Source organism: Conger conger, chromosome 10 (assembly GCF_963514075.1).
Source record: "Conger conger chromosome 10, fConCon1.1, whole genome shotgun sequence".
NCBI lineage: Eukaryota > Metazoa > Chordata > Actinopteri > Anguilliformes > Congridae > Conger > Conger conger.
Window position 1 is genome coordinate 44,913,623 of NC_083769.1, and position 20,497 is coordinate 44,934,119.

Below are 20,497 nucleotides of genomic sequence, written 5' to 3' on the forward strand. Positions count from 1 at the left end.
CTTTGATGAGTGTGATGCTGTGCTATACCATGTTATGAGTGTTATTCTATGTGGGCATTGTGGAGTGTTACATGGTGGTTATACTATGTGAGGAGTGGTATACTATAATGTGGCATTATGGAGTGTTGAGTGGTGGTTATACGATATGCCCTCCTTTTCTACAGCCTTTCCCGCTGGTGTCATCCTCCCGCTGGCTACAGAAACGAGGCGAGCTGGCTGTCTGCACTGAAGAGCTCGGAAGCTTCTGGAAGCCCTTCAGCCCCAAGAGCTACTACCTGTTCCTGTTTAATGATGTGCTCATCGTCACGAGGAGGAAGAGGTGGGCTGCCAATTTTTGAAAGTAGACTGGATTGCTTATGTGGTTCACCCCTTTATTTTTTCTCCCCAAACTCGTAATCTGTTTTAAAGAGACATTTTAAGTGGAAAGGAATATTTAACAGCCAGAACAAAATAAATGTGTGAGAAAAGAATAATGCAATTTCATTAAAACCTTGGTTTAAAGGATACTTTTAATAATGGTCTAAGGTCTGTGGATGTGATCTAATAACCCACTCTTGCAATTTGATTAAGCATGATGAGCTTCTTCATCTGTCCAAAAATGTAATTTTATTGGAAAATAGCAAAATTCATAAGACTGTATAGTCTTATGTCCAAATGTGAAAAAATGAACTAATTCTAGAATTATGATTTTTCTAGTCAGATCGATGCTAAATATTTTTTATTGAACAACCAAGATGAAATAAATGTATGAAAATGAAATTCAAGCATTTTTCAAAAAATCTTATTGGAAAATAGGAAAATACATAAAACTCTATAGTCTTATGTCCAAAAGTGAAAAAATGAATTAATTCTAGAATTATGATTTTTCTAGTGAGATCGATGCTAAATATTTTTTATTGAACAACCAAGATGAAATAAATGCATGAAAATGAAATTCAAGCATTTTTTAAAAAATCTTATTTTATTGGAAAACAACAAAATACATAAGACTAGATAGTCTTATGTCCAAATGTGAAAAAATGAATTAATTCTAGAATTATGATTTTTCTAGTCGGATCAACGTTAAATATTTTTTATTGATCAACCAAGATTAAATAAATGTATGAACATGAAATTCAAGCATTTGTTTTAGAAATATTATTTTATTGGAAAATAGGAAAATACATCAGATTATATAGCCTTATGTCCAAAAGTGAAAAAATGAATTAATTCTAGAATTATGATTTTTCTAGTCGGATCGATGCTAAATATTTTTTATTGAACAACCAAGATTAAATAAATGTATGACCATGAAATTCAAGCATTTGTTTAAGAAAAATTTTTTTATTGGAAAATTGGAAAATTCATAAGACTATAGTGTCTTATGTCCAAAAGTGAAAAAAAGAATTAATTCTAGAATTATGATTTTTCTAGTCAGATCAACGCTAAATATTTTTTATTGAACAACCACGATGAAATAAACGTATGAAAATGAAATTCCAGCATTTTTAAAAAAATCTTATTTTATTGGAAAACAACAAAATACATAAGACTATAGAGTCTTATGTCCAAAAGTGAAAAAATGAATGAATTCTAGAATTATGATTTTTCTAGTCAGATCGACGCTAAATACTTTTTATTGATCAACCAAGATTAAATAAATGTATGAACATGAAATTCAAGCATTTGTTTTAGAAATATTATTTTATTGGAAAATAGGAAAATACATAAGACTATATAGTCTTATGTCCAAAAGTGAAAAAATGAATTAATTCTAGAATTATGATTTTTCTAGTCAGATCGACGCTAAATATTTTTTATTGAACAACCAAGATTAAATAAATGTGTTACCATAAAATTCAAGCATTTGTTTAAGAAATATTATTTTATTGGAAAACTACAAAATACGTAAGACTATTGTGTCTCCTGTCCAAAAGTGAAAAAATGAATTAATTCTAGAATTATGATTTTTCTAGTCGGTTCGACGCTAAATATTTTTTATTGTGAACAACCAAGATTAAATAAATGTATGAAAACGAAATACAAGCATTTGTTTTAAAAATGTTATTTTATTGGAAAATAGGAAAATACATAAGACTATAGTGTCTTATGTCCAAAAGTGAAAAATTGAATTAATTCTAGAATTATGATTTTTCTAGTCAGATCAACGCTAAATATTTTTTATTGATCAACCAAGATTAAATCAATGTATGAACATGAAAGTCAAGCATTTGTTTTAAAAATGTTCTTTTATTGGAAAATAGGAAAATACATAAGACTCTATAGTCTTATGTCCAAAAGTGAAAAAATGAATTAATTCTAGAATTATGGTTTTTCTAGTCGGATTGACGCTAAATATTTTTTATTGAACAACCAAGATTAAATAAATGTATGAAAATGAAATTCAAGCATTTTTTTAAAAGTCTTATTTTATTGGAAAACAACAAAATACATAAGACTATAGAGTCTTATGTCCAAAAGTGAAAAAATGAATTAATTCTAGAATTATGGTTTTTCTTGGCAGATCAACGTTAAATATTTTTTATTGAACAACCAAGATTCAATAAATGTATGAAAATGAAATTCAAGCATTTAAAAAAAAATCTTATTTCATTGGAAAACTACAAAATACATAAGACTATATAGTCTTTCGTCCAAAAGTGAAAAATTTAATTAATTCTAGAATTATGGTTTTTCTAGTCGGATTGACGCTAAATATTTTTTATTGAACAACCAAGATTAAATAAATGTATGAACATGAAATTCAAGCATTTGTTTTAGAAATATTATTTCATTGGAAAATAGGAAAATACATGAGACTATATAGTCTTATGTCCAAAAGTGAAAAAATGAATTAATTCTAGAATTATGATTTTTATAGTCAGATCAACGTTAAATATTTTTAATTGAACAACCAAGATTCAATAAATGTATGAAAATGAAATTCAAGCATTTAAAAAAAAAATCTTATTTCATTGGAAAACTACATAATACATAAGACTATATAGTCTTTCGTCCAAAAGTGAAAAATTGAATTAATTCTAGAATTATGATTTTTCTAGGCAGATCAACGTTAAATATTTTTTATTGAACAACCAAGATTCAATAAATGTATGAACATGAAATTCAAGCATTTGTTTAAGAAATATTATTTTATTGGAAAATTGGAAAATTCATAAGACTATAGTGTCTTATGTCCAAAAGTGAAAAAAAGAATTAATTCTAGAATTATAATTTTTCTAGTCAGATCAACGCTAAATATTTTTTATTCATCATCCAAGATTAAATAAATGTATGAACATGAAATTCAAGCATTTGTTTTAGAAATATTATTTTATTGGAAAATACGAAAATACATCAGATTATATAGTCTTATGTCCAAATGTGAAAAAATGAATTAATTTTAGAATTATGATTTTTCTAGTCGGATCAACGTTAAATATTTTTTATTGATCAACCAAGATTAAATAAATGTATGAACATGAAATTCAAGCATTTGTTTTAGAAATATTATTTTATTGGAAAATAGGAAAATACATCAGATTATATAGCCTTATGTCCAAAAGTGAAAAAATGAATTAATTCTAGAATTATGATTTTTCTAGTCGGATCGATGCTAAATATTTTTTATTGAACAACCAAGATTAAATAAATGTATGACCATGAAATTCAAGCATTTGTTTAAGAAAAAATTTTTTATTGGAAAATTGGAAAATTCATAAGACTATAGTGTCTTATGTCCAAAAGTGAAAAAAAGAATTAATTCTAGAATTATGATTTTTCTAGTCAGATCAACGCTAAATATTTTTTATTGAACAACCACGATGAAATAAACGTATGAAAATGAAATTCAAGCATTTAAAAAAAAATCTTATTTCATTGGAAAACTACAAAATACATAAGACTATAGAGTCTTATGTCCAAAAGTGAAAAAATGAATTAATTCTAGAATTATGATTTTTCTAGTCGGATCGATGCTAAATATTTTTTATTGATCAACCAAGATTAAATAAATGTATGAACATGAAATTCAAGCATTTGTTTTAGCAATTTTATTTTATTGGAAAATAGGAAAATACATCAGATTATATAGTCTTATGTCCAAAAGTGAAAAAATGAATGAATTCTAGAATTATGATTTTTCTAGTCAGATCGACGCTAAATACTTTTTATTGATCAACCAAGATTAAATAAATGTATGAACATGAAATTCAAGCATTTGTTTTAGAAATATTATTTTATTGGAAAATAGGAAAATACATGAGACTATATAGTCTTATGTCCAAAAGTGAAAAAATGAATTAATTCTAGAATTATGATTTTTCTAGTCAGATCGACGCTAAATATTTTTTATTGAACAACCAAGATTAAATAAATGTATGAAAACGAAATACAAGCATTTGTTTTAAAAATGTTATTTTATTGGAAAATAGGAAAATACATAAGACCATAGTGTCTTATGTCCAAAAGTGAAAAATTGAATTAATTCTAGAATTATGATTTTTCTAGTCAGATCAACGCTAAATATTTTTTATTGATCAACCAAGATTAAATCAATGTATGAACATGAAAGTCAAGCATTTGTTTTAAAAATGTTCTTTTATTGGAAAATAGGAAAATACATAAGACTCTATAGTCTTATGTCCAAAAGTGAAAAAATGAATTAATTCTAGAATTATGGTTTTTCTAGTCGGATTGACGCTAAATATTTTTTATTGAACAACCAAGATTAAATAAATGTATGAAAATGAAATTCAAGCATTTTTTTAAAAGTCTTATTTTATTGGAAAACAACAAAATACATAAGACTATAGAGTCTTATGTCCAAAAGTGAAAAAATGAATTAATTCTAGAATTATGGTTTTTCTTGGCAGATCAACGTTAAATATTTTTTATTGAACAACCAAGATTCAATAAATGTATGAAAATGAAATTCAAGCATTTCAAAAAAAATCTTATTTCATTGGAAAACTACATAATCCATAAGACTATATAGTCTTTCGTCCAAAAGTGAAAAAAATAATTAATTCTAGAATTATGATTTTTCTAGTCAGATCAACGTTAAATATTTTTTATTGATCATCCAAGATTAAATAAATGTATGAACATGAAATTCAAGCATTTGTTTAAGAAATATTATTTTATTGGAAAATTGGAAAATACATCAGATTATATAGCCTTATGTCCAAAAGTGAAAAAATGAATTAATTCTAGAATTATGATTTTTGTAGTCGGATCGATGCTAAATATTTTTTATTGAACAACCAAGATTAAATAAATGTATGACCATGAAATTCAAGCATTTGTTTAAGAAAAATTTTTTTATTGGAAAATTGGAAAATTCATGAGACTATAGTGTCTTATGTCCAAAAGTGAAAAAAAGAATTAATTCTAGAATTATGATTTTTCTAGTCAGATCAACGCTAAATATTTTTTATTGAACAACCACGATGAAATAAACGTATGAAAATGAAATTCCAGCATTTTAAAAAAAATCTTATTTTATTGGAAAACAACAAAATACATAAGACTATAGAGTCTTATGTCCAAAAGTGAAAAAATGAATGAATTCTAGAATTATGATTTTTCTAGTCAGATCGACGCTAAATACTTTTTATTGATCAACCAAGATTAAATAAATGTATGAACATGAAATTCAAGCATTTGTTTTAGAAATATTATTTTATTGGAAAATAGGAAAATACATAAGACTCTATAGTCTTATGTCCAAAAGTGAAAAAATGAATTAATTCTAGAATTATGGTTTTTCTAGTCGGATTGACGCTAAATATTTTTTATTGAACAACCAAGATTAAATAAATGTATGAAAATGAAATTCAAGCATTTTTTTAAAAGTCTTATTTTATTGGAAAACAACAAAATACATAAGACTATAGAGTCTTATGTCCAAAAGTGAAAAAATGAATTAATTCTAGAATTATGGTTTTTCTTGGCAGATCAACGTTAAATATTTTTTATTGAACAACCAAGATTCAATAAATGTATGAAAATGAAATTCAAGCATTTCAAAAAAAATCTTATTTCATTGGAAAACTACATAATTCATAAGACTATATAGTCTTTCGTCCAAAAGTGAAAAAAATAATTAATTCTAGAATTATGATTTTTCTAGTCAGATCAACGTTAAATATTTTTTATTGATCATCCAAGATTAAATAAATGTATGAACATGAAATTCAAGCATTTGTTTAAGAAATATTATTTTATTGGAAAATTGGAAAATACATCAGATTATATAGCCTTATGTCCAAAAGTGAAAAAATGAATTAATTCTAGAATTATGATTTTTGTAGTCGGATCGATGCTAAATATTTTTTATTGAACAACCAAGATTAAATAAATGTATGACCATGAAATTCAAGCATTTGTTTAAGAAAAATTTTTTTATTGGAAAATTGGAAAATTCATGAGACTATAGTGTCTTATGTCCAAAAGTGAAAAAAAGAATTAATTCTAGAATTATGATTTTTCTAGTCAGATCAACGCTAAATATTTTTTATTGAACAACCACGATGAAATAAACGTATGAAAATGAAATTCCAGCATTTTTTAAAAAATCTTATTTTATTGGAAAACAACAAAATACATAAGACTATAGAGTCTTATGTCCAAAAGTGAAAAAATGAATGAATTCTAGAATTATGATTTTTCTAGTCAGATCGACGCTAAATACTTTTTATTGATCAACCAAGATTAAATAAATGTATGAACATGAAATTCAAGCATTTGTTTTAGAAATATTATTTTATTGGAAAATAGGAAAATACATAAGACTATATAGTCTTATGTCCAAAAGTGAAAAAATGAATTAATTCTAGAATTATGATTTTTGTAGTCAGATCGACGCTAAATATTTTTTATTGAACAACCAAGATTAAATAAATGTATTACCATAAAATTCAAGCATTTGTTTAAGAAATATTATTTTATTGGAAAACTACAAAATACGTAAGACTATTGTGTCTCCTGTCCAAAAGTGAAAAAATGAATTAATTCTAGAATTATGATTTTTCTAGTCGGTTCGACGCTAAATATTTTTTATTGTGAACAACCAAGATTAAATAAATGTATGAAAACGAAATACAAGCATTTGTTTTAAAAATGTTATTTTATTGGAAAATAGGAAAATACATAAGACTATAGTGTCTTATGTCCAAAAGTGAAAAATTGAATTAATTCTAGAATTATGATTTTTCTAGTCAGATCAACGCTAAATATTTTTTATTGATCAACCAAGATTAAATCAATGTATGAACATGAAATTCAAGCATTTGTTTTAGAAATATTATTTTATTGGAAAATAGGAAAATACATAAGACTATATAGTCTTATGTCCAAAAGTGAAAAAATGAATTAATTCTAGAATTATGATTTTTGTAGTCAGATCGACGCTAAATATTTTTTATTGAACAACCAAGATTAAATAAATGTATTACCATAAAATTCAAGCATTTGTTTAAGAAATATTATTTTATTGGAAAACTACAAAATACGTAAGACTATTGTGTCTCCTGTCCAAAAGTGAAAAAATGAATTAATTCTAGAATTATGATTTTTCTAGTCGGTTCGACGCTAAATATTTTTTATTGTGAACAACCAAGATTAAATAAATGTATGAAAACGAAATACAAGCATTTGTTTTAAAAATGTTATTTTATTGGAAAATAGGAAAATACATAAGACTATAGTGTCTTATGTCCAAAAGTGAAAAATTGAATTAATTCTAGAATTATGATTTTTCTAGTCAGATCAACGCTAAATATTTTTTATTGATCAACCAAGATTAAATCAATGTATGAACATGAAAGTCAAGCATTTGTTTTAAAAATGTTCTTTTATTGGAAAATAGGAAAATACATAAGACTCTATAGTCTTATGTCCAAAAGTGAAAAAATGAATTAATTCTAGAATTATGGTTTTTCTAGTCGGATTGACGCTAAATATTTTTTATTGAACAACCAAGATTAAATAAATGTATGAAAATGAAATTCAAGCATTTTTTTAAAAGTCTTATTTTATTGGAAAACAACAAAATACATAAGACTATAGAGTCTTATGTCCAAAAGTGAAAAAATGAATTAATTCTAGAATTATGGTTTTTCTTGGCAGATCAACGTTAAATATTTTTTATTGAACAACCAAGATTCAATAAATGTATGAAAATGAAATTCAAGCATTTAAAAAAAAATCTTATTTCATTGGAAAACTACAAAATACATAAGACTATATAGTCTTTCGTCCAAAAGTGAAAAATTTAATTAATTCTAGAATTATGGTTTTTCTAGTCGGATTGACGCTAAATATTTTTTATTGAACAACCAAGATTAAATAAATGTATGAACATGAAATTCAAGCATTTGTTTTAGAAATATTATTTCATTGGAAAATAGGAAAATACATGAGACTATATAGTCTTATGTCCAAAAGTGAAAAAATGAATTAATTCTAGAATTATGATTTTTATAGTCAGATCAACGTTAAATATTTTTAATTGAACAACCAAGATTCAATAAATGTATGAAAATGAAATTCAAGCATTTAAAAAAAAATCTTATTTCATTGGAAAACTACATAATACATAAGACTATATAGTCTTTCGTCCAAAAGTGAAAAATTGAATTAATTCTAGAATTATGATTTTTCTAGGCAGATCAACGTTAAATATTTTTTATTGAACAACCAAGATTCAATAAATGTATGAACATGAAATTCAAGCATTTGTTTAAGAAATATTATTTTATTGGAAAATTGGAAAATTCATAAGACTATAGTGTCTTATGTCCAAAAGTGAAAAAAAGAATTAATTCTAGAATTATAATTTTTCTAGTCAGATCAACGCTAAATATTTTTTATTCATCATCCAAGATTAAATAAATGTATGAACATGAAATTCAAGCATTTGTTTTAGAAATATTATTTTATTGGAAAATACGAAAATACATCAGATTATATAGTCTTATGTCCAAATGTGAAAAAATGAATTAATTTTAGAATTATGATTTTTCTAGTCGGATCAACGTTAAATATTTTTTATTGATCAACCAAGATTAAATAAATGTATGACCATGAAATTCAAGCATTTGTTTAAGAAAAAAATTTTTATTGGAAAATTGGAAAATTCATAAGACTATAGTGTCTTATGTCCAAAAGTGAAAAAAAGAATTAATTCTAGAATTATGATTTTTCTAGTCAGATCAACGCTAAATATTTTTTATTGAACAACCACGATGAAATAAACGTATGAAAATGAAATTCCAGCATTTTTAAAAAAATCTTATTTTATTGGAAAACAACAAAATACATAAGACTATAGTGTCTTATGTCCAAAAGTGAAAAAAAGAATTAATTCTAGAATTATAATTTTTCTAGTCAGATCAACGCTAAATATTTTTTATTCATCATCCAAGATTAAATAAATGTATGAACATGAAATTCAAGCATTTGTTTTAGAAATATTATTTTATTGGAAAATACGAAAATACATCAGATTATATAGTCTTTCGTCCAAAAGTGAAAAATTGAATTAATTCTAGAATTATGATTTTTCTAGGCAGATCAACGTTAAATATTTTTTATTGAACAACCAAGATTCAATAAATGTATGAACATGAAATTCAAGCATTTGTTTAAGAAATATTATTTTATTGGAAAATTGGAAAATTCATAAGACTATAGTGTCTTATGTCCAAAAGTGAAAAAAAGAATTAATTCTAGAATTATAATTTTTCTAGTCAGATCAACGCTAAATATTTTTTATTCATCATCCAAGATTAAATAAATGTATGAACATGAAATTCAAGCATTTGTTTTAGAAATATTATTTTATTGGAAAATACGAAAATACATCAGATTATATAGTCTTATGTCCAAATGTGAAAAAATGAATTAATTTTAGAATTATGATTTTTCTAGTCGGATCAACGTTAAATATTTTTTATTGATCAACCAAGATTAAATAAATGTATGAACATGAAATTCAAGCATTTGTTTTAGAAATATTATTTTATTGGAAAATAGGAAAATACATCAGATTATATAGCCTTATGTCCAAAAGTGAAAAAATGAATTAATTCTAGAATTATGATTTTTCTAGTCGGATCGATGCTAAATATTTTTTATTGAACAACCAAGATTAAATAAATGTATGACCATGAAATTCAAGCATTTGTTTAAGAAAAAATTTTTTATTGGAAAATTGGAAAATTCATAAGACTATAGTGTCTTATGTCCAAAAGTGAAAAAAAGAATTAATTCTAGAATTATGATTTTTCTAGTCAGATCAACGCTAAATATTTTTTATTGAACAACCACGATGAAATAAACGTATGAACATGAAATTCAAGCATTTTTAAAAAAATCTTATTTTATTGGAAAATTGGAAAATTCATAAGACTATAGTGTCTTATGTCCAAAAGTGAAAAAAAGAATTAATTCTAGAATTATAATTTTTCTAGTCAGATCAACGCTAAATATTTTTTATTCATCATCCAAGATTAAATAAATGTATGAACATGAAATTCAAGCATTTGTTTTAGAAATATTATTTTATTGGAAAATACGAAAATACATCAGATTATATAGTCTTATGTCCAAATGTGAAAAAATGAATTAATTTTAGAATTATGATTTTTCTAGTCGGATCAACGTTAAATATTTTTTATTGATCAACCAAGATTAAATAAATGTATGAACATGAAATTCAAGCATTTGTTTTAGAAATATTATTTTATTGGAAAATAGGAAAATACATCAGATTATATAGCCTTATGTCCAAAAGTGAAAAAATGAATTAATTCTAGAATTATGATTTTTCTAGTCGGATCGATGCTAAATATTTTTTATTGAACAACCAAGATTAAATAAATGTATGACCATGAAATTCAAGCATTTGTTTAAGAAAAAAAATTTTATTGGAAAATTGGAAAATTCATAAGACTATAGTGTCTTATGTCCAAAAGTGGAAAAAAAGAATTAATTCTAGAATTATGATTTTTCTAGTCAGATCAACGCTAAATATTTTTTATTGAACAACCACGATGAAATAAACGTATGAAAATGAAATTCCAGCATTTTTTTAAAAATCTTATTTTATTGGAAAACAACAAAATACATAAGACTATAGAGTCTTATGTCCAAAAGTGAAAAAATGAATTAATTCTAGAATTATGATTTTTCTAGTCGGATCGATGCTAAATATTTTTTATTGATCAACCAAGATTAAATAAATGTATGAACATGAAATTCAAGCATTTGTTTTAGCAATTTTATTTTATTGGAAAATAGGAAAATACATCAGATTATATAGTCTTATGTCCAAAAGTGAAAAAATGAATGAATTCTAGAATTATGATTTTTCTAGTCAGATCGACGCTAAATACTTTTTATTGATCAACCAAGATTAAATAAATGTATGAACATGAAATTCAAGCATTTGTTTTAGAAATATTATTTTATTGGAAAATAGGAAAATACATGAGACTATATAGTCTTATGTCCAAAAGTGAAAAAATGAATTAATTCTAGAATTATGATTTTTCTAGTCAGATCGACGCTAAATATTTTTTATTGAACAACCAAGATTAAATAAATGTATGAAAACGAAATACAAGCATTTGTTTTAAAAATGTTATTTTATTGGAAAATAGGAAAATACATAAGACCATAGTGTCTTATGTCCAAAAGTGAAAAATTGAATTAATTCTAGAATTATGATTTTTCTAGTCAGATCAACGCTAAATATTTTTTATTGATCAACCAAGATTAAATCAATGTATGAACATGAAAGTCAAGCATTTGTTTTAAAAATGTTCTTTTATTGGAAAATAGGAAAATACATAAGACTCTATAGTCTTATGTCCAAAAGTGAAAAAATGAATTAATTCTAGAATTATGGTTTTTCTAGTCGGATTGACGCTAAATATTTTTTATTGAACAACCAAGATTAAATAAATGTATGAAAATGAAATTCAAGCATTTTTTTAAAAGTCTTATTTTATTGGAAAACAACAAAATACATAAGACTATAGAGTCTTATGTCCAAAAGTGAAAAAATGAATTAATTCTAGAATTATGGTTTTTCTTGGCAGATCAACGTTAAATATTTTTTATTGAACAACCAAGATTCAATAAATGTATGAAAATGAAATTCAAGCATTTCAAAAAAAATCTTATTTCATTGGAAAACTACATAATTCATAAGACTATATAGTCTTTCGTCCAAAAGTGAAAAAAATAATTAATTCTAGAATTATGATTTTTCTAGTCAGATCAACGTTAAATATTTTTTATTGATCATCCAAGATTAAATAAATGTATGAACATGAAATTCAAGCATTTGTTTAAGAAATATTATTTTATTGGAAAATTGGAAAATACATGAGACTATATAGTCTTATGTCCAAAAGTGAAAAAATGAATTAATTCTAGAATTAGGATTTTTCTAGTCAGATCAACGCTAAATATTTTTTATTGATCAACCAAGTTTAAATAAATGTATGAACATGAAATTCAAGCATTTGTTTTAGAAATATTATTTTATTGGAAAATAGGAAAATACATCAGATTATATAGCCTTATGTCCAAAAGTGAAAAAATGAATTAATTCTAGAATTATGGTTTTTCTAGTCGGATTGACGCTAAATATTTTTTATTGAACAACCAAGATTAAATAAATGTATGAAAATGAAATTCAAGCATTTTTTTAAAAATGTTATTTTATTGGAAAATAGGAAAATACATAAGACTATATAGTCTTATGTCGAAATGTGAAAAATTGAATTAATTCTAGAATTATGATTTTTCTAGTCGGATCAACGCTAAATATTTTTTATTGAACAACCAAGATTCAATAAATGTATGAAAATGAAATTCAAGCATTTAAAAAAAAATCTTATTTCATTGGAAAACTACAAAATACATGAGACTATATAGTCTTTCGTCCAAAAGTGAAAAAATGAATTAATTCTAGAATTATGATTTTTCTAGTCGGATCGATGCTAAATATTTTTTATTGAACAACCAAGATTAAATAAATGTATGACCATGAAATTCAAGCATTTGTTTAAGAAAAATTTTTTTATTGGAAAATTCATAAGACTATAGTGTCTTATGTCCAAAAGTGAAAAAAATAATTAATTCTAGAATTATGATTTTTCTAGTCAGATCAACGTTAAATATTTTTTATTGATCATCCAAGATTAAATAAATGTATGAACATGAAATTCAAGCATTTGTTTAAGAAATATTATTTTATTGGAAAATTGGAAAATACATGAGACTATATAGTCTTATGTCCAAAAGTGAAAAAATGAATTAATTCTAGAATTAGGATTTTTCTAGTCAGATCAACGCTAAATATTTTTTATTGATCAACCAAGTTTAAATAAATGTATGAACATGAAATTCAAGCATTTGTTTTAGAAATATTATTTTATTGGAAAATAGGAAAATACATCAGATTATATAGCCTTATGTCCAAAAGTGAAAAAATGAATTAATTCTAGAATTATGGTTTTTCTAGTCGGATTGACGCTAAATATTTTTTATTGAACAACCAAGATTAAATAAATGTATGAAAATGAAATTCAAGCATTTTTTTAAAAATGTTATTTTATTGGAAAATAGGAAAATACATAAGACTATATAGTCTTATGTCGAAATGTGAAAAATTGAATTAATTCTAGAATTATGATTTTTCTAGTCGGATCAACGCTAAATATTTTTTATTGAACAACCAAGATTCAATAAATGTATGAAAATGAAATTCAAGCATTTAAAAAAAAATCTTATTTCATTGGAAAACTACAAAATACATGAGACTATATAGTCTTTCGTCCAAAAGTGAAAAAATGAATTAATTCTAGAATTATGATTTTTCTAGTCGGATCGATGCTAAATATTTTTTATTGAACAACCAAGATTAAATAAATGTATGACCATGAAATTCAAGCATTTGTTTAAGAAAAATTTTTTTATTGGAAAATTCATAAGACTATAGTGTCTTATGTCCAAAAGTGAAAAAAAGAATTAATTCTATAATTATGATTTTTCTAGTCAGATCAACGCTAAATATTTTTTATTGAACAACCACGATGAAATAAACGTATGAAAATGAAATTCCAGCATTTTTAAAAAAATCTTATTTTATTGGAAAACTACAAAATACATAAGACTATATAGTCTTATGTCCAAAAGTGAAAAAATGAATTCATTCTAGAATTATGATGTTTCTAGTCAGATCAACGTTAAATATTTGTTATTGATCAACCAAGATTAAATAAATGTATGAACATGAAATTCAAGCATTTGTTTTAGAAATTTTATTTTATTGGAAAATAGGAAAATACATCAGATTATATAGTCTTATGTCCAAAAGTGAAAAAATGAATTAATTCTAGAATTATGATTTTTCTAGTCGGATCGATGCTAAATATTTTTTATTGATCAACCAATATTAAATAAATGTATGAACATGAAATTCAAGCATTTGTTTTAGCAATTTAATTTTATTGGTAAATAGGAAAATACATCAGATTATATAGTCTTATGTCCAAAAGTGAAAAAATGAATGAATTCTAGAATTATGATTTTTCTAGTCAGATCGACGCTAAATACTTTTTATTGATCAACCAAGATTAAATAAATGTATGAACATGAAATTCAAGCATTTGTTTTAGAAATATTATTTTATTGGAAAATAGGAAAATACATAAGACTATATAGTCTTATGTCCAAAAGTGAAAAAATGAATTAATTCTAGAATTATGATTTTTCTAGTCAGATCGACGCTAAATATTTTTTATTGAACAACCAAGATTAAATAAATGTATTACCATAAAATTCAAGCATTTGTTTAAGAAATATTATTTTATTGGAAAACTACAAAATACGTAAGACTATTGTGTCTCCTGTCCAAAAGTGAAAAAATGAATTAATTCTAGAATTATGATTTTTCTAGTCGGTTCGACGCTAAATATTTTTTATTGAACAACCAAGATTAAATAAATGTATGAAAGCGAAATACAAGCATTTGTTTTAAAAATGTTATTTTATTGGAAAATAGGAAAATACATAAGACTATAGTGTCTTATGTCCAAAAGTGAAAAATTGAATTAATTCTAGAATTATGATTTTTCTAGTCAGATCAACGCTAAATATTTTTTATTGATCAACCAAGATTAAATCAATGTATGAACATGAAAGTCAAGCATTTGTTTTAAAAATGTTCTTTTATTGGAAAATAGGAAAATACATAAGACTCTATAGTCTTATGTCCAAAAGTGAAAAAATGAATTAATTCTAGAATTATGGTTTTTCTAGTCGGATTGACGCTAAATATTTTTTATTGAACAACCAAGATTAAATAAATGTATGAAAATGAAATTCAAGCATTTTTTTAAAAGTCTTATTTTATTGGAAAACAACAAAATACATAAGACTATAGAGTCTTATGTCCAAAAGTGAAAAAATGAATTAATTCTAGAATTATGATTTTTCTAGTCAGATCGACGCTAAATATTTTTTATTGAACAACCAAGATTAAATAAATGTATTACCATAAAATTCAAGCATTTGTTTAAGAAATATTATTTTATTGGAACACTACAAAATACGTAAGACTATTGTGTCTCCTGTCCAAAAGTGAAAAAATGAATTAATTCTAGAATTATGATTTTTCTAGTCGGTTCGACGCTAAATATTTTTTATTGAACAACCAAGATTAAATAAATGTATGAAAACGAAATACAAGCATTTGTTTTAAAAATGTTATTTTATTGGAAAATAGGAAAATACATAAGACTATAGTGTCTTATGTCCAAAAGTGAAAAATTGAATTAATTCTAGAATTATGATTTTTCTAGTCAGATCAACGCTAAATATTTTTTATTGATCAACCAAGATTAAATCAATGTATGAACATGAAAGTCAAGCATTTGTTTTAAAAATGTTCTTTTATTGGAAAATAGGAAAATACATAAGACTCTATAGTCTTATGTCCAAAAGTGAAAAAATGAATTAATTCTAGAATTATGGTTTTTCTAGTCGGATTGACGCTAAATATTTTTTATTGAACAACCAAGATTAAATAAATGTATGAAAATGAAATTCAAGCATTTTTTTAAAAGTCTTATTTTATTGGAAAACAACAAAATACATAAGACTATAGAGTCTTATGTCCAAAAGTGAAAAAATTAATTAATTCTAGAATTATGGTTTTTCTTGGCAGATCGACGCTAAATATTTTTTATTGAACAACCAAGATTCAATAAATGTATGAAAATGAAATTCAAGCATTTAAAAAAAAATCTTATTTCATTGGAAAACTACAAAATACATAAGACTATAGTCTTTCGTCCAAAAGTGAAAAATTGAATTAATTCTAGAATTATGGTTTTTCTAGTCGGATTGACGCTAAATATTTTTTATTGAACAACCAAGATTAAATAAATGTATGAACATGAAATTCAAGCATTTGTTTTAAAAATGTTCTTTTATTGGAAAATAGGAAAATACATAATCTATAGTGTCTTATGTCCAATAGTGAAAAAATGAATTAATTCTAGAATTATGATTTTTCTAGTCGGTTCGACGCTAAATATTTTTTATTGAACAACCAAGATTAAATAAATGTATGAAAACGAAATACAAGCATTTGTTTTAAAAATGTTATTTTATTGGAAAATAGGAAAATACATAAGACTATAGTGTCTTATGTCCAAAAGTGAAAAATTGAATTAATTCTAGAATTATGATTTTTCTAGTCAGATCAACGCTAAATATTTTTTATTGATCAACCAAGATTAAATCAATGTATGAACATGAAAGTCAAGCATTTGTTTTAAAAATGTTCTTTTATTGGAAAATAGGAAAATACATAAGACTCTATAGTCTTATGTCCAAAAGTGAAAAAATGAATTAATTCTAGAATTATGGTTTTTCTAGTCGGATTGACGCTAAATATTTTTTATTGAACAACCAAGATTAAATAAATGTATGAAAATGAAATTCAAGCATTTTTTTAAAAGTCTTATTTTATTGGAAAACAACAAAATACATAAGACTATAGAGTCTTATGTCCAAAAGTGAAAAAATGAATTAATTCTAGAATTATGGTTTTTCTTGGCAGATCGACGCTAAATATTTTTTATTGAACAACCAAGATTCAATAAATGTATGAAAATGAAATTCAAGCATTTAAAAAAAAATCTTATTTCATTGGAAAACTACAAAATACATAAGACTATAGTCTTTCGTCCAAAAGTGAAAAATTGAATTAATTCTAGAATTATGGTTTTTCTAGTCGGATTGACGCTAAATATTTTTTATTGAACAACCAAGATTAAATAAATGTATGAACATGAAATTCAAGCATTTGTTTTAAAAATGTTCTTTTATTGGAAAATAGGAAAATACATAATCTATAGTGTCTTATGTCCAATAGTGAAAAAATGAATTAATTCTAGAATTATGATTTTTCTAGTCGGATCGACGCTAAATATTTTTTATTGAACAACCAAGATGAAATAAATGTATGAAAATGAAATTCAAGCATTTGTTTTAAAAATGTTCTTTTATTGGAAAATAGGAAAATACATAATCTATAGTGTCTTATGTCCAATAGTGAAAAAATGAATTAATTCTAGAATTATGATTTTTCTAGTCGGATCGACGCTAAATATTTTTTATTGAACAACCAAGATGAAATAAATGTATGAAAATGAAATTCAAGCATTTGTTTTAAAAATGTTCTTTTATTGGAAAATAGGAAAATACATAAGACTATATAGTGTCTTATGTCCAAAAGTGAAAAAATGAATTAATTCTAGAATTATGATTTTTCTAGGCAGATCAACGCTAAATATTTTTTATTGAACAACCAAGATTAAATAAATGTATGAAAATGAAATACAAGCATTTGTTTTAAAAATGTTCTTTTATTGGAAAATAGGAAAATGCATAAGACTGTCTTATGTCCAAAAGTGAAAGAATGTTTTAATTCTAAAATGATGTTTTTCTAGTCAGATCGATGAAAAATATTTTTTATTGAACCAAGATGAAATGAATGTATGAAAATGAAATTCAAGCATTTGTTTTTTAAATTTTATTTTATTTCCAAACAGCAATATACATAAGATTATTGTCTTATGTCTAAAAAGTGAAAAAATGAATGAATTCAAAAATTGCTATTTTTCTACTCTAAAAAAAAAAGAGTAGAAAATACATAAAGTCGTTAATTCATATAATTGTTAAAAAATTATGTGTTTTTTCTTCTCAGATGGAGGCATCTCCGTCTGAGTAGAAGATTTTTCATTTAAACACCACAATAAAATAAATGTCTCTTCTTTTCAGATGGAAACAAAATGTAAACTCTTTCAGCAGGAGCATTCTTTTCTTTCATAGTTTGTAGCACCACAACATGTTTCCAACTCTTCAGTAAATGCAGACATCATATAGGTCCACTGGAACAATTCAAAAACATATAGTAGCACTCCGAGAACATGCAGTTTCCATTTCTTCAATAGGGTTCCGGTATTTGAGATTACATTTCTTTAAAGGTTATGATTTGTGTATCAGGGTGACCTGTAGCATAGTGGTTAATGTACATGACTGGGACCCGCAAGGTCGTTGGTTCGATCCCCAGTGCAGTGTTGGCCCCCTTCACCCTGCATTGCTCCAGGGGAGGATTGTCCCCTGCTTAGTCTCATCAACTGTCCCTCGCTCTGGATAAGAGCGTCTGCCAAATGCCAATAATGTCATGTAATGTAATGTAATCATCTTATCATGAATGCAATTGCATACACACTTTACACATCCGGTGTGCCCTCTGTGTGTGTTTCCCCAGCGAGGACAGTTACGTGGTGATGGACTACGCCACCCTGGAGAACGTGGAGGTGCCACGGCAGCACTCGGACGGGCACGTCTCCCCTCCCGTCAGGCAGGGCGGCTCCTCCGCCTTCACCCTGAAGCTGCTGATGAAGAAGAACAGCGACGGGCGGACCGAGCTGACCGTCCTCGCCGCCGAGTCTTCGTCAGTACCGCTGTCCTGCCGTACCGTCGCTTACTTTCGGGCCCCATCATTACATTACATTACACTACACTACACTACACTACACTACACTACACTACACTACACGGCATTTAGCCAGACGCTCTTATCCAGAGCGACGTACAACAAAGTGCAAATCAAACACAAGAACAAGTGCAAAAGTGGACCTGAGAGGACAGTACAGTTCCGAGTCCTAGTGTAAACATACAGAAAATCAGAACCCTTGAAGAGTGCAATCATCTTTCAAACTAGCATAGCACAGTTGGCAGCTAGAATACAACAATACAACAGCCAATAAAAACAACAATACCTATACAAGCAACAATATCTATACATAAGTGCCACAGTCTAAGGCTAATCATGGTGGTGACTTATTTGAATAATAGTAATAATAATATTAATAATAATGATAATAGCTTTATTTGTTTTGCACCTTTCATGCAGACTGCAGCTGCTTAACAGGAAAAGCACAAGCTATCATAATCAGTTTTAAAGGTTTAAAACGGAAACAAGGAGAATAAAGATAAAAATAATTTAAATGAAAACATAAAAACTGGGAGAATAGAATTGAAAAGGAAAACGATGTATATTGAAATGAAAACACAATAAAATAGTATAAAAGTCAAATAAGTCAATAAAATAAGTAAAACAAAAAAAATGGTATAGAAAATAGTGTGAAAGAGTCACTAAGTAATAAGTCAAAATAAGTCAAAATAAAAATAATAAAATGAGTTAAAAAAGAAAAATTAAAAGCCTAATTAAAAGGGAAAGTTTTGAAAGCACAATAGCCAAAGTAGTATAGCTATATAGCTAACATAGGTTAACACATGTATTATTTGTATTGTATTTAAATTCTGGGATAAATTGCGTATTGTGAAAACCTTTAACCGTTTTAGGCTTGAACGAGCCCGTTGGATGACGGCGTTACGGAAACACAGCAAAGCGGAGAACAACAAAGGCAGCAAGGAAGGTGGGCTTTCGGTGAAACAGTTGTTCCTGAAATATCCTTTTATTTATTTTTTTCAACCACAGAATATTTCTGAATTAACTAAATGTCATAAAGTAAAAAACAGTCTGTACATATACTCAGGTAGCGTACACATGCTGAATGTGCTGCATTTGCATACATACAAAATCCTCCCTGGCATGTCGAGACCTTCTGTATGTCCGCAGAATCTCGCATTTTGCATACCGTGACGCTGTGTCTCTCCTTTTAGGCCTGCGCCAGTGTGAGGTGACCAAAGCCTACCTCCCAAAGAGTCCTGATGAGCTGGGGCTACAGCAGGCGGAGGTAGTCATTGTCCTTCAGGAAGAAGAGGGTGAGTGGTGAAACTCTGTAATTGAAGCGATCTGTACAAGATGGCAGATTTACTGAAGTCTCAGGTATTTACAATGGCGTCCGACCATTATTCTGGAGAAGAGAGAAAGCTGGGCCCCTTTTTGTGCTCCACT

General features: G+C 25.8%; 1 protein-coding gene across 3 annotated transcripts in view; it reads left to right on the plus strand.

Moving 5' to 3' along the window:
- arhgef16 (Rho guanine nucleotide exchange factor (GEF) 16) overlaps positions 1-20,497 on the plus strand; it is a 34,456-nt gene that overhangs the window by 12,090 nt on the left and 1,869 nt on the right. For all 3 annotated transcript variants that reach the window (XM_061256937.1, XM_061256936.1, XM_061256938.1), the window contains exons 11-14: positions 165-319; positions 18,842-19,027; positions 19,942-20,015; positions 20,263-20,364. In XM_061256937.1, the coding sequence (XP_061112921.1) occupies positions 165-319; positions 18,842-19,027; positions 19,942-20,015; positions 20,263-20,364 (517 nt within the window). The remainder of the gene's footprint in view (positions 1-164; positions 320-18,841; positions 19,028-19,941; positions 20,016-20,262; positions 20,365-20,497) is intronic.